The sequence below is a fragment of the Molothrus ater genome, chromosome 1 (genome assembly GCF_012460135.2).
Source record: "Molothrus ater isolate BHLD 08-10-18 breed brown headed cowbird chromosome 1, BPBGC_Mater_1.1, whole genome shotgun sequence".
NCBI classification, from domain to species: domain Eukaryota; kingdom Metazoa; phylum Chordata; class Aves; order Passeriformes; family Icteridae; genus Molothrus; species Molothrus ater.
Genome location: NC_050478.2, coordinates 30,298,140 through 30,312,111, shown reverse-complemented (window position 1 = coordinate 30,312,111; position 13,972 = coordinate 30,298,140). Strand labels below are relative to the sequence as shown.

The 13,972-nt window shown below is 37.1% G+C and overlaps 1 protein-coding gene across 1 annotated transcript in view; it reads right to left on the bottom strand.

Annotated features, from left to right (window-relative positions):
• Positions 1–5,660: 5,660 nt before the first annotated feature.
• Positions 5,661–13,972, bottom strand: part of AHR (aryl hydrocarbon receptor) — a 62,811-nt gene continuing 54,499 nt past the window's right edge. The window contains exons 10-11 of the mRNA XM_036402023.2: positions 12,554–13,832; positions 5,661–9,374 (exon numbers count right to left, since the gene is read on the bottom strand). Of these exons, the coding sequence (XP_036257916.1) occupies positions 9,219–9,374; positions 12,554–13,832 (1,435 nt within the window). The 3' untranslated portion in view covers positions 5,661–9,218. The remainder of the gene's footprint in view (positions 9,375–12,553; positions 13,833–13,972) is intronic.

Sequence of the window (13,972 nt, the reverse complement as noted above, 5' to 3'; positions counted from 1 at the left end):
AGCTGATTTGCTCCCAAATGTGCAGGATCTCAAAATACATTAATGGTGTGTGAGACTTTTTTAATCTCCAGCCAAGAGTTACTATTTTTTCTCCTTCTGCTACCAGGCAAAATGTGCCTGGACATTTTACAGTGTGTCATAAATTAAAGAACACCAAAGGGACCTTTTTTTCTTTATTATAACAATCTACAAGAAAACCAGTCTGATTTTTTATTGTAAATAGAACAACATATCTGGTTTCTAATTCCAGCAAGCTGAGCAGCTAGTTGTTAATGTGGCACTGAAAAAGCATTTCATGCATGATTTAAGAAGCTGAGTGTAGGTAATTGTATCTGAAATTATACCACTAAAAATATAGTATAGTAAATGAAAGGTCAAATACTAGCTCTTGAGGGATGGAAGAAGGGTCCTTCATTATTTATTGCATGCAATTCTTAAAGAAGTGTTTCTCAAGTTTTAAGTTACAACTAGGAAGTTATAAAAGGCTTCAAAGACGTAATGGGTGGAAGAAGTACGTACAAGTTGTATTCCTCCAATGTGGGGAGTGACAAGGGAACATGAGTGGGCTGTAATACTTGGCTGGGTATGTTTATCTTAGCCAGGGAATTGCTACCTACCTCTCACTGCTGGCAGTGGCTTGATTTCTCCTGGGCAGGAGAACTGACTCAGGGCTGCATGAAGATTGACAGCCCAAAATGTTGAGAAAGATTGCTTTGAGGGAAGATGTGACTCAGAAGAAACTGGAAAAGAGAGAGCACAACTACTGCCATGTTCTTAGCATGCAGGGGGCAGAGGAGGAAGAGTGATGACACGGGACAATCCCAAGGCAGGTATCCTACTTGCCAAGTGTGTTGTAAGACAGATAGTCAATGCCTAAAAAAAAAAAAAAATCAATCTCTCCACTAAAGCAGAGTAGAGGACTGATATGAAAAAATTCCCTTTCTGCTGCAAAGCAGGAAAAGCTGTTTAAGCTAAAACACAGAAACATGTATGTAAGTTATGTGTGTTATTTTCAGGGCTCTGATCTGCTGTAGCAGGAACCGCTCACTAACATGCCGTGGGTAAAGACACCAGCTGCCAGAGCAAGGAACAGAGAGCAATAAGAAGTTGCAAAGAATGGTAGCAAAGAGGTTTGGAAAAATTACAAAAATCAGATAAGCAACTTAACAGCTGTTCAAATTGGGTCATATTACCCAATAGATTTTATCAATTGAGGGCTGCTGCTTAAGTTGTACCTCAAAGTGGACATGAGTTGGCCTAGCAGTTGCCACATCAGAGGAAAACAGATTCTAAAATAGCGTGGTATTTGCTTTAGGCATTAGGTGTTATAAATCATCCTGTTTAACCAACTTGTTGGAATTTTCTTTCTCACCTCCCCCCTTCCCCCTTAAATAACAACGGCTTGGTGATCTGTGTCTGCCAGCATGGGAGTCAGCTCATTTGAAACATCGAATAATTCCCATCAGTTATTCCAAGTTCCTGGGTGGAAGCTCAGCTGGTCTATTTGTTGTGAGGATCCACATTTGAATGCAGTCCTTCCTGCTGCCAGTTGGGCCCTGGCAGAAGGCTCATCCTAGAACAACAAGGCTGTTGCATAAGAAGGAGTCACCAGTCAGACAAGTCTGGTCTAGGAGCTTACAGTTGGCTCTGGGCCCTGTGGTGTGAAGAGCACTTAGCACTGCAGATCTCCCTGCAATGCCTGTTCAGGAGTTAAGAGTCTTGGCAGCAATTCTGAGCCATATTTGTCCTTTGTATATCCTATTAGTAACTTCAGCTACTGTGCAGTGCTGCTGCAGGAGTCTGGATGCTTTGTTCTCTGACGAAACAGGCAACTGCTCCAGCCATGAAGCAACTGTTCTTGCCCTACAGACTCCCACAGGCTATGTTCTTCACCTGCCTTTGCCATCTGTCAAAGTGATTTCAAGAGTATACTTCAGCCCTTACTGCAGAAGCTACACAGTTGTCTTCCTGCAGAACCAGCAGCAACTAAAAACTAATATCTATATCTAAATACTATCTAAACAATAAAATCAAATCGGTCTCATTCTACTGGTATCTCTTGGAGCAGGTTCTGTAAGATTTATATGACCCCTGAGAGTGGGTAGGTAAGTGTGTCCATTAATACAAAAATACTCTAGTTCTATAAATAAATAAAAGCAATGAAAAATGTTCCAGTGGTAAATCCAGTCAGATCTGGATCTTTTGCCACATATTTTACTTTTGTCCAGATTCTAGCAATGGGCATGCTGACTTCAAAGCACTTTGAACTTCCACAAGTTTTGAAGTCACAGCTGAGTCAGAAAATCTGTGTATTTCTCATCTGTAGCAAAAAACATTTTAAATGCTGGTTTTAGATATCTGCAAAAAAAAAGGAAGGACTGGAACAAACTTGACAAAGTCACTTCAGAGTTATATTTGAGGGAAAAAGCCAGAGCTTAGAAGCATTTGATGAGGTTTATCTACATTCTTTACACTGATCATTTCCACATTTTTGCTGCTTAATAATAATATTCTTGGTCTGAAGGTCCTACGATTGTTATTTTACTTTGCAATATTAAAATTGAAATACAAAGTTAGCAAAACTTTTCTTTGCCTGAGAACTTCCCTTTATTTATTTTATTAAGAACTATAGAGGGACTGAAAGTAGACTTGAGCCATAAAGCTAAGTACATAAAAGCTCATGTAGTGATTATAAATCTAGGTCTGAAGTTTAACGCAGATCCTTCTTTATGCTGAACGAGGTGTCACAGGCTCTTATTAGCCTTTCAAGTTCTGATTAGATGCCAGTATAATTAAAACATTCTTTGGCACATGATCATGTGCCTTCATGATCACAGGCTGCTCTGTGTGCATGCATGTGCACGTTACACAGAGCTGCTGCCACCACCCACCAGGGACTCACAAATGCTGCACCGTTCTGTTCAGCAATTTTGGGTACTTCTGCCAACAAAGGACTGCTCTATTTTTTATAGCGATTGGCAGTGCTGTGAAGTCCTGACCAGCTCTTGGCACTGTATTTGGAGCTCCACTGGCAGAAAGTCATTCTGCACTTACTCTACAGTTCCATTTATAACCTGGAAGAGCAACTTGCATGTTCTGTAAAAAAAACTGCTGGGAGACAGCTACAATCATACTTTCAATATTTGTGCTTTTAAAAACATGTATGTCAGTATGGACAGCTAAAATCAAAGAAAATAAACTCTCCAATGAGCCCATGTGTAACAGATTTCAGTTGCAGAGATCCTTCATCTACTGCAGATGTAAAACCAAGTATGAAGCTAGCTTTTTTTTTGGTTTGCAGTCTTTTATGTCTAAACCTCCATCCAAAACTGATTACACTTCTCCCCTCAAGAGAATTAAAAAGATGTTAATGACAAGCTGAAAGAATGTCCTAATTGCTGGGCTGCAGACTATCCTGGGAATCCAGCACCTCCTCCTGAGGAATCCAATTGTCTTAAGTGCATGTCCTAGATCCTAGACCAAAGGATACATCCCTTGCTCTCTCACTCTCTCCGTTATTCATGAACTACTTGGTCCAAGTGGAATGACTTTAAAGGAGAGACTTTTTCATTTCAGAATATCCTACGAACCACTGTGGAGACCATTTATTTCACTTCCAAATTCCAAACAAGGTAGAGGATGGAGCTAACTTGTTTTGCTTTCACATTAGCTCTTTTTGACAGACTTTCTGGCTGCTTTCTCTTGGACAAATTTTCTCGGTATGTTCTGAAAACCCTTGCAGGTTTGGGCCCCACAGAGATGCAGGAAACACCTGACATGCAACTTTGAGGGCTTGGTAGCCACGTAGCTCAGTATTGCCAGGATCTGAGCAGTTATGGAATAATCAAGGCAGCCAAGTAAGGACTCTGAAGATTTAAAATTTGCTCTTTAAAAAAGCATAGATTATAATTTAGAAACTAGAAAAGAATACAAATACCTTTAAACATCTTTTAAGTCCACTGAGAATGACACCATCCTTTCTCCTCCTACATCTCCCCCTCAAAACTTTAATGACAAGTGTCACAAATTATATTCATAGTTTCTTCTAATTTAGCTCTTACTTTTACTAAAAAGGAGTCAAGTTCTTCAAGTTGTTCATACCATGTAGCAACAGATGCCCACTACTGTGTGTTGTGGGAAGTCTGAATGTCCATAACCAGCAAAAATGAGAAAATGTGATCAAAAATTTTCATTCTGTAAGAATGGGAGGAACTTTTACATTTATTATTATTATTCCTATTATGCAGCATGAAGGATTCCCATTAGTACAAACATCCCTCAGGCATCCTCTACTGTTTTTATAAATTTTTTTCAGTAATGAAACTTCTCAAACTTATTTTTTATGGATTTCAGACATTCAGATGATTATGATCATATACAGCCTTCAAAATGTGTAAAAATATCTGTTGAAGTTATTAATTTTAAGTTAATTTAGTAATTAATATAAGTTATAAGCAATGTTGCTTATACGTTTATTTGCATCCAAGCCAGATTCAAATGAAGATAAGAGCCTGTTACCTTCAGCATAAATCATAAAAAAGTTTAATGTTGAGGGAGCTCTCCTTTTCTCAAAGACTGCCTACTTTGGAAACTAAGTGTATACATCTTTATTTAATACTAATAACATTGTGTGTTGGGCATCAAATAGAAAAGTCAGGTTATTAAGAAGAAAACTCATTATCTCACATGACTAATCACATCTTTGATTTCACATATTTGGTTGGATCTTCGAAATTTTTTCACTTCCATACTGATGCCTTAATACTATAGTTCTTTTTTACTTGTCAGGAAGACAAACTTCAAGAGATAAGAGGATTTATAGAATGTGGGTTCACCAGAAAAATCAATGCACCAGAACTTACTAGACTGAAAGAATGGACGTCTCTCTGTAGACCTGGCTCAGATTCATTGACAAGCAATCAAAGCAAGCATTGCGTCCTGAAGGGAGCAGGAATGAAATGGGTGAAACTGAACAGTGCCCCGCATTGGAAATTACGTGTTGAGATTGTGCAAAGTATACAATGGGTGGAACTTCATTTTTAGTTTTAGATGTCAACTTACATTTTGGATGTCTAAAGATGTTTCGGTCTTGTATTACTTAGTTAGAACTACAAGTGTCAGCTAGTAGGGAAGGATGCCTGGGCAGAGAGGAAAGAAGGCAGGAAGATAATTTGCTAAATTAATCAATGACAGAATGAAAATATTAGAAGTAGAATTGGACTCTTACTCTAGATAGTAGAATTTACTCTACTTAGAAAGCCAGTTCTCAGATAAACAAAACCACCTGAGAATAAAACAGCTCTCAGTTTAAGGGTGTGAGTGGGAAACATGGTTCCTCACTAAGAAGATCTCCAAAATAGCTATTTGGAAAAGCTCCCCTCTGACAGAGCTTTGAGTAAGGTTACGACTTCTATCAACAAATTGCCTGAGATTTTTATACAGTGCCTACTGCTGGTTTGGTATCACCATGGTTGTTAACCTTCATGCTGATTAGAGCAAAGAAAAAACTTTATAAATCTTTAAGAAAATGGCTTTCTGCAGAAGAAAATATCTCCTTCCTTCAAACAAAAGGACAGTAAGGTCCTATACTGCTAGGAACAGGTTGATATGTGGCTTGAAAGTGTACTTTTAATAAATGCAACAGACTACAAAGAAAAGGATAACCAGTGTTGCTTATATTATTGCTTGATTATTTCCAGATGTTACCTTATAGATTTGCAGTCTTGTTGAATTATCTTGTACCTTAGCATGTCTCTTTGTGCAGTGCAAGAAAAGTAAACAATAGTACTGACATACAGAGTTCATAGCCTCGTATTGATTCCGGATAAGACATTTGTCTTAATACACTTTACAAGACAATGGTGTATTTCCAGCCAATTAAATTATTGCCCATCATGTCACTAAACTGAAAAACTGTTGTAAATTTGGTAAACTGCATAGGGAATTACAGTGCAACATTTGATTTAGCATTACAAACAATTTAAAAGATTATCACGCAAAGCCAAAAGAGCACACAGGAAACAGTAATATTAGCAAATATTATTAGAAATAAACAAATTGTTTTCTTAATTTAATGTCATTTTGAACTAGCAATAAACAGTAAATACCAGTGTAATGTACCAATTGCCAGCTCCAGATCACAAAAAAGAACATGCTTCTTTTCAGCAGCATCAATGCAGAAATCTGTTCCTGCCTCAGCACTGTTCAACTGTTAATTTACTGTGAGTAAGCAATGAATATAAGAGCCTTCCAACTACTAATTGTGGCTTGCTATTTACAAACTTTATTTATAAACTCATTTTCATGCAAGTATAAAATACTAATTCCATGGACAAATACACATTTGTTCACCACTCTAAATTATATACATTGTATTTGCATCTAATATTCAGAGAAGTGCAAAGTCCACAGTGACGTAAAGAACAAGTTTTGTAAACTATTTTAGATGACAAGCTCTCAAAAGATATTAGTAACCATACAATAAGGTATTTTTTGTATACTGCTGAAATCAAATATTTTTGTAGTAAAAGAACATACATTTCAGCTACATTCAAGTGAATATTTTATTACCATGTATTATGTCTTACAAACTTCAGTGGAGATGAGCAAGAGCGCTACAGAACCATACCTTAACGCAAGAGGTGTATTGCATGGTATGTGCAGGCATAGCCAAGGAGAGAGGAGGACTGGAAAGGAAAACAAGGTAGTAAAACTTGTACAAAAATGGACAGTAATACTGACTAACACTGGGTTATAATCTTACTTATAACAGACCTGAAGGGCTAATAGAGATCCAATTCAGAAACACCTGTGCACTGTAGGTACAGTTTGGTGCAGATCAAGAGTGCACTAATACAGTCAACGTTGTACGCGTAAGATAATGCACAAAATACGCTGATATGCATATAAACAACTAACTTGTTTACATTAAGTAGGGCAGCACTCTTGTAGTACTGCATCCTTGGCACTTAGTGATAGGACAACATGTATTTGGTTTAACTAAATTCATAAACAGGATATATAATGGTTTGTAAGATGGAACACATATATTATCCCTTTCAACCTGGTTTTACAGCATTTTTCCAATTTTCAAGTTCAAATGCAAACATGACACACTAGCTAGATATGGAAGACATTTCAGATGTTGGCTTAAAACACCACCTTCAACTAAAAAAAGACAGAATCAAGGATTAATTCAAATTATAGAAAGTGAATTTGTTACTATTGTCTTGCGCAGAAAACAAAATCTGAAACATGGGGGAAAAAAGTGGCCTTATAATAAAACCCACAATATCTTTATGGGCTTTTCCTGAATAGTAACTGCTTCCTTAATGTCCCTTTTATATATGCTAATTTCACTTAAAAGAACTGCTGAATTTATTGATCCGAAAAGTTGTAACTGAGATAGAAGTTTGGCATCATGTTTCATATCACATAGAATGGAAGAAAATATGCTCTTCTTCAAAGAAAGCATGTTTCAGCTATGAAAGGATTCCAATTTTAAGTGATTGTCCTTTATTAAACAATATTAACAACTATCTGGAGGGAGCCAATTTACTTTTGCCTGTTTCAAACAAACTGGTTAAATTGCCATTTTACATTATATATAACAAATGTAATAAAATTGTTCTTAACATATAACGATGTAATACTTTAAAATTAACTGTTTAAAATATTTTACAAAGACATTTTATTATATATGAACTATACAACACACAAGAGTATGAAATATTTTGAACATATACACATTTCTGTATTTTTCATGTAGATTATTATTTTGCACCAAACATTGGTGTCTGCAATTTTACAGTCCTCAGTTAAAAGTAAAACGAAACCCCAGAATGTTTAGTGGATATGTTTACTTTGGGTTTTTTCCTGAAAATAAAGACTATTGCAAGGAGAATTTCTCTAATGATTTTTTTCTTTCCTCAGTTTCATAGTTTGCACAAAGCTTCCCAAATGGATCAACATACACAAGAAGAATAACCTCTCTGTTCTTTGCAGTGCAATTTGCCAGGGATAAAACTGAAACCAAACTGACACTTTCCCCACTATTAACATTGAAAATTGCAGTCAAAATAATGTCAATGCCAATCACTATTGAGATTCCTTTACCCCTTTCATTGAAAATGCAATCCTTTTCAATATCCATTTTAATGAAAATATTTGCATAGAGCAGCCTTGTATTATTTCTAAAGAACATTATGAGCGTTTTAACACAAGATAAGGCACATGTTTTTCAGCATTTATAATCTAAAACTAATCCTGAGGATCTGCTCCTCCCCCTCAGCAAAATCTGCTTTTTTAATATACCCTGTATTACCTGAAGAAAGCAGAAAAGCAGTATAGAATAAACTCAAATTCTTTAGCTGAACTAAATTCAGAACATTAACAACTCCTGATAATAGTGTAACAAATCCACAGATGAATTAAGTCACTTTCTAAACAAATAATTGTTAGAGGGAAAGAAAAAAAGATGCAGCCAGTAGCACTGTTGATGTTAGCTAAAAGTTCACATACTAGAGATGACATTTATAGTGAGTTTTGCTAAAATAAGCTCCCATCAGAAACAAGGTAGCTAAATTGTGAGGCACTTAAGGTTGACATGAAAAGGAGGAATGCAAGGGGTCTGTTTCATAGAAAACCTGAAGTTGCATATCATATCCTTGTATTAAGCCTTCTATTAAAGTGCTAGAAATGGAGACTTAAAACAAAAGGATTCAAATATAAAATAAGTGATTACAGAGCTTAGTATGCATTAAAATTAAGTGCTTTTGATTCTCATGAATTTAGAGCTTTTTAATAGTTTTTAAAAAATAAAGTCTGGAAATAATCCACATGTGAATCACCTTCCTTGTGCCATCAATGCTATTTGTAAAGTGCCCAATTATTTTCTAAACAACAAAACCATTTGCCTTATCTTATGTTGTATAGCATGACATAGTCTGTAGTATGTATGTAATCCATACTGCAAGGACACAGTCAGCCTGATGGAAAACAGCACATGCATACTTTAAATCAGAAGATTTAATTCCGCCTGTCATTCTAAGAAGCCAGGTCTTGAATTACATATCCACCCGTATATAGTGCAACCAACCTCATATTCTCAAAATGTAATTTAGCTGTTCAAGTCTGACACTCAAAGAGAGACATATCAAGCTTTTCCTCAGAGCAACCTGATGCCCAGACAAAATCACAGATGGAGCTCTAGATCTGAATCACATAAATCCACTAGATGCCAAATCTGAGAAGGATCTGGGTTCTTTTGGATGATGAAGAGGCTGAAGATGTGTAGCAGTCTGTGCATTACTGATCACATCTAACTGAGAGGGATATGATTCATTTACATTTCCTCCATTGAAACCATTTTGGAACTGGCAGGAAAAAAGAGAATATAAATGGTTAGTATAGGAAACTAATTTATTAATAAGTATTTAAAAATCCTCCTAAAGACACACTGGATGAAATAATCTTAAAATATATTGATTAGCTTTGTTTTTTTAATGATGATTAATGATAATATCATTTTCATTAAAATAGGAACTGAATCATCAGTGAACTTTATCCATGTTGAAGTCAATGGGAGCCCTAGTTCTGGCTAAGCAAAGAAATAACTCTATTATCTAAAGTGCAGTAGACTTTCTATTTCTAGAAAGTACAGTTTGAGAACTCCTCATTGTCACATCCAGCTGTTACATTTTAAAAGCAACCTATTTACATCTTTCCGTGCCTGCAGTGGGATCCAGACATAACAGCTCCTCCAGGAATGCACATGCAGTCCTATCCATAAGCTGAAGCATACTGTGTGCAATCCACTGGCTGAAATGTTGCAGGGTGGGCTTTTTGACAGTCTTCATATTGACAGTGCCAAGCAAGAGCAATGAATGGCTTTCATCAGTCTTAACATAATTGTTCATAGGATTATTTTAATCACCTAATGTAATGCTTCCTGTCATGCTGTGGACTTTATCTACAAAATACTCCATTCGGTCATGCAAAGAAAATGCAACAAAGTATTTTAAACATTTCCATCATCTCTTTGGGAGTAGCTTATATCATAAGTACTCATTCCTTCAAGGTTTGTCTTTAAGAACATGTCTTATATATTCATTCATCCATTCATCTATCAAATTATGCTGGGTATTAGCTCTTTTTTCCTTCTATGCAAGCATTGAAATTTGACTAACTGTGCACAATTCTTCTAACTTTTTAACAACAAGGCTATAGCCATGTGAATTATGTTTTTAATCAAAGCTGACATACTTTTAAGAGTACACGCAATGATTGTTTCTGGCAGAAGCAGGTTACTTCAATATTCTTCATTAATAAGATGACCACACTCATTAAATTTTTTAAGAATGCTCTCAACATAGAATCAAATACCTAGGAAGGTTTCTCCTGCTTAATAAAGGAATACTGATCCTAAACAAGCAGCCAAATAATCACAAGCCTTTCTGTTGTTCTCCATCACTGAAAGTGAGTTCAGATTGCACTGGCTATGCTCCTACCACAATTACAAGATAGGCAGAAAGTCAAGGCACATGACCACAATAGACCCTTCTGACTTTCTAATTCCATTGTCTTTTCATGGAGAAATCAATGGGAGTTAGAAGTCTGAAAAGATACCAATCACGGCTTGTATAGTGACATCTGTCCTCTCTCTGGACTCCAACCACTGACAGGGATGTGAGTGTGCTAAACCCAGCCACCAAGACCACCCTGCTTTGGTTTGGCTTGTGTGAATGTGGGCTCAGACACCAGTATCCTACCTGCTTATTCACACAGGGCTTCTGCTCATGCAGTGCTAGTCAGCCCCATGCAGCACAGGAATACCCTAACAAGAGGGGCTGAATTTGCCTCTGAACAACTTAAGTAAGCACGATTTTTCCACAAAGTGGGCTTTGATAATTTTTTACAACAAACTAAAAGTCCTATTATTATTGCAGCACAGCATGCTAGTAAATAGGAAGTAATAGACATCATTTTTTCAGAGGTGCTGTCTTAATCACTAAACTTTTTATAGATAGATGTGAAGTCAATGCAGGGAAGAAAATAAAAAAAAGGATCCTAACAAAAATTATTAAGGAAGTGTAACAACAAAATAATCTGCAAAATAAATGCAATTAAAACCAGCCATTAAAAATAAAAAAATGGAATTGCAAATGTAACAGCGGTTCAAAACTGATGCATCACATTAGTGCAGCTTTTGTGTAAAGAGTAATGCTTTGTTATTATAAAGACAAACTTGGATGGCCCTGGAGCTGCTCTGAAGCCCTGTTAAGAAGCGCTGAAAGACTAAACACCGAGCACAGCCAGGCAAGGCACAGCCAAGTCGTGCTCAAGTTTGCACAGTGCAGTTTCTCAAAGTCACTTCATGCAATTTCAACCTCAGGGAGAAGCCATTCATCATGCTGAACTGTGCTATAATTTAGGTAAATTTCTGCAATTCTGCAATTGCATTCTTTTCAGCAGTGAAACAGTTTTAAAAGGGGAATGTTTCGTACTTGTATTAAGCATGTTAAAAATGGATATGCTCTAATTGCATTCCTCACCTTTGTCTTGCATAGGTTAAATGCCACTTAATACTTTAATTCTGTAAATGCTTATGCATGTGCATAAGCATTTGCAGGATCAGTACTCCAGAACATTAACTCATTGAGATAGAACAACAAAAAATAAGAATCATGAGTCTGTACTCTAGCAGCATTAACAGAAATAAAGGGTACCACAGAAAGTACTTCAACAAAGATTATTCAGAATCAGGAACTAGCAATTGAATTTTGTTTCTAAGTTAATTTTACTAATGAAGAACAGTATTTACAACTGCAGTCTGTGCTCAGCCAGGATCCTCTCTTCTATGACTTTTATTGTGCATTCTCTTGGGTGAAAAAGGACCAGATTATTTTACTGTGACTATAACTTTTTCCAACTCTTTTCTTCTGCAGTTAATTTAGACAGCAGCTTGAGGAACAAGCTGGCTTTCACTCATAGCAATATATAAAAACTTGGGTTTTGCAGTAACATTGTGTATAGGAGTGAAACAGTTCATATTTCAGGCCATTTTTATGATACTATAATCTAATGCTTTCACTAATCCTAAAATCATTGAGTAATCTGAGTAGCTAGACAATATTCACACTTCAAAACCATTTTTTTTGGATCCTTACAACATATTTAATGAAAACGAAATTATATAAGCAAACTCAATTCCTCTATAAAGGGTTTATTAGCAAATTCCAAAACTTGGAATTTGCTAATATATTTGCTTCTATCAGGAAAATTACTGGTATAGTACCACAGACTAGTTAATTCACTCTTGATTAGTACTGCTAAAGAGAGTGATCAGACTGCAGGTACGCATATATATAAACTTGACCAAATACAACTCTCTTCACTCTAATGAACAAATAAAGCAAAGACATCCACACACTGCTAAGCCAACCATGTCAAACTCAGCAATTCAGTCACAACAAACTCTGCCCCCCAGCAGTCACCCAAAACAATATAAACTCGATTCAAAGTGCAAGCAGTGCAGCAATGCTGTTTACCATACCTTGTTCCCCAAGGTTTGTTGCTGTTGATCTGTCATCACAGGATCATACTGCATTTGATCCACGCAGCTGGGCTGTGCCTCCTGCGTGCACGGGTACATGGAAACAGCGCCTGCATAGCATGTTTGAGGAGTCAGCATAACCGACTCAGAGTTTATCCCACACTCAAGGTTTTCAGGGACTTGCTGCAAACAACTGAGAAAATCCTCAAAGTTGGAAGAAGCAGAATAGGTCGATCCGTCAAAACCTGCTGCAGAAAAATCCATTTGAGAAAAATTAGAAAGCTGTGGCATCATCGATGTGGGTTGCTTGTAAGGAACAAAGTCTTGCCTACACTCATAAGGGGAAGTGTTAACTTCTGACTTGTAAGAGAACTCAGATGTACTGGCATGCATGCCAGGGAACATGTATTGCTGGGGCTGCTGCTGTGAGCAGATAAGAGGCATGCCAGAGCTCCAATTTGTGAACATCCCATTGACTTGCATATGTTTCATCTTTTGACACAGCTGCTGTTGTTGCTGCTGCTGCTGCTGTTGTTGCTGTTCCACAAGCTGCTTCTGGTGCTGATGAAGTCGATGTGGATCTAAGTCTTGCTGTACCATGCAACCTTCATTCTGGACCAAGGGCTGCTGCTGGTTACAGTCTGAATATAAGAAGTCAGATTTATTTAAGGAATCCTGAACATAAGTCAGGATTTCATCAGTTATGTTGATGTCCCCAATATCATCCACATCAGATAATTCAGTTTTAAAAAACTCCTCATCCTGCTGAATACACTTTAGATCTTCAAAGTCAATACCCAGATTTTTCATGATGCTGTACAAATCACTGGTTTTGTTATCCTGAAAGAGTGCTGCACTGTCTTCAGGAAGTGGAACAGTGCTGTCCTGGGAACACTCCATCAGCTCCCGTTTGAGAATGTTGTGATTTCCCGCAGGTAGGAGATTGTCTGTCCAGCCACTGCTAACAACACCACCCAGTTCATCCCTACTGTCTGCAAAGAAATTCCGCTCAAAAGAAAGTTTATGTGAGGCTGGAGGGCAGAGATAAACAGACTCATCTTGCCTTAACATGACACCTAGGAGGGAGTTTGGATCCACAGAGTCATCGTGTAGCGCTGCTTTGGCTCCTTTTCCCACTGTGCTTTTACTCTTCGGTTGAGAGGGGTCCATAAGGCTCGACATAGGGAAAGATACCTCATATAACACAGCCTCACCCGTGGCAAACATGAAGGGCAACTTCATGTTACGCTTCCGTAGATGTTCTGCCCCTTCTTCATCTCTGAAAATAAATCAGATATGTAGCATGGTACTGCAGTAATAAACAGTTATTCTAATCTTTTTGTCCCATGGAATTAACATAAAAAATGAACTATTCTATTTGTAGGCATTTTTCGAATTCCTACCTATTCCAGCTCAACT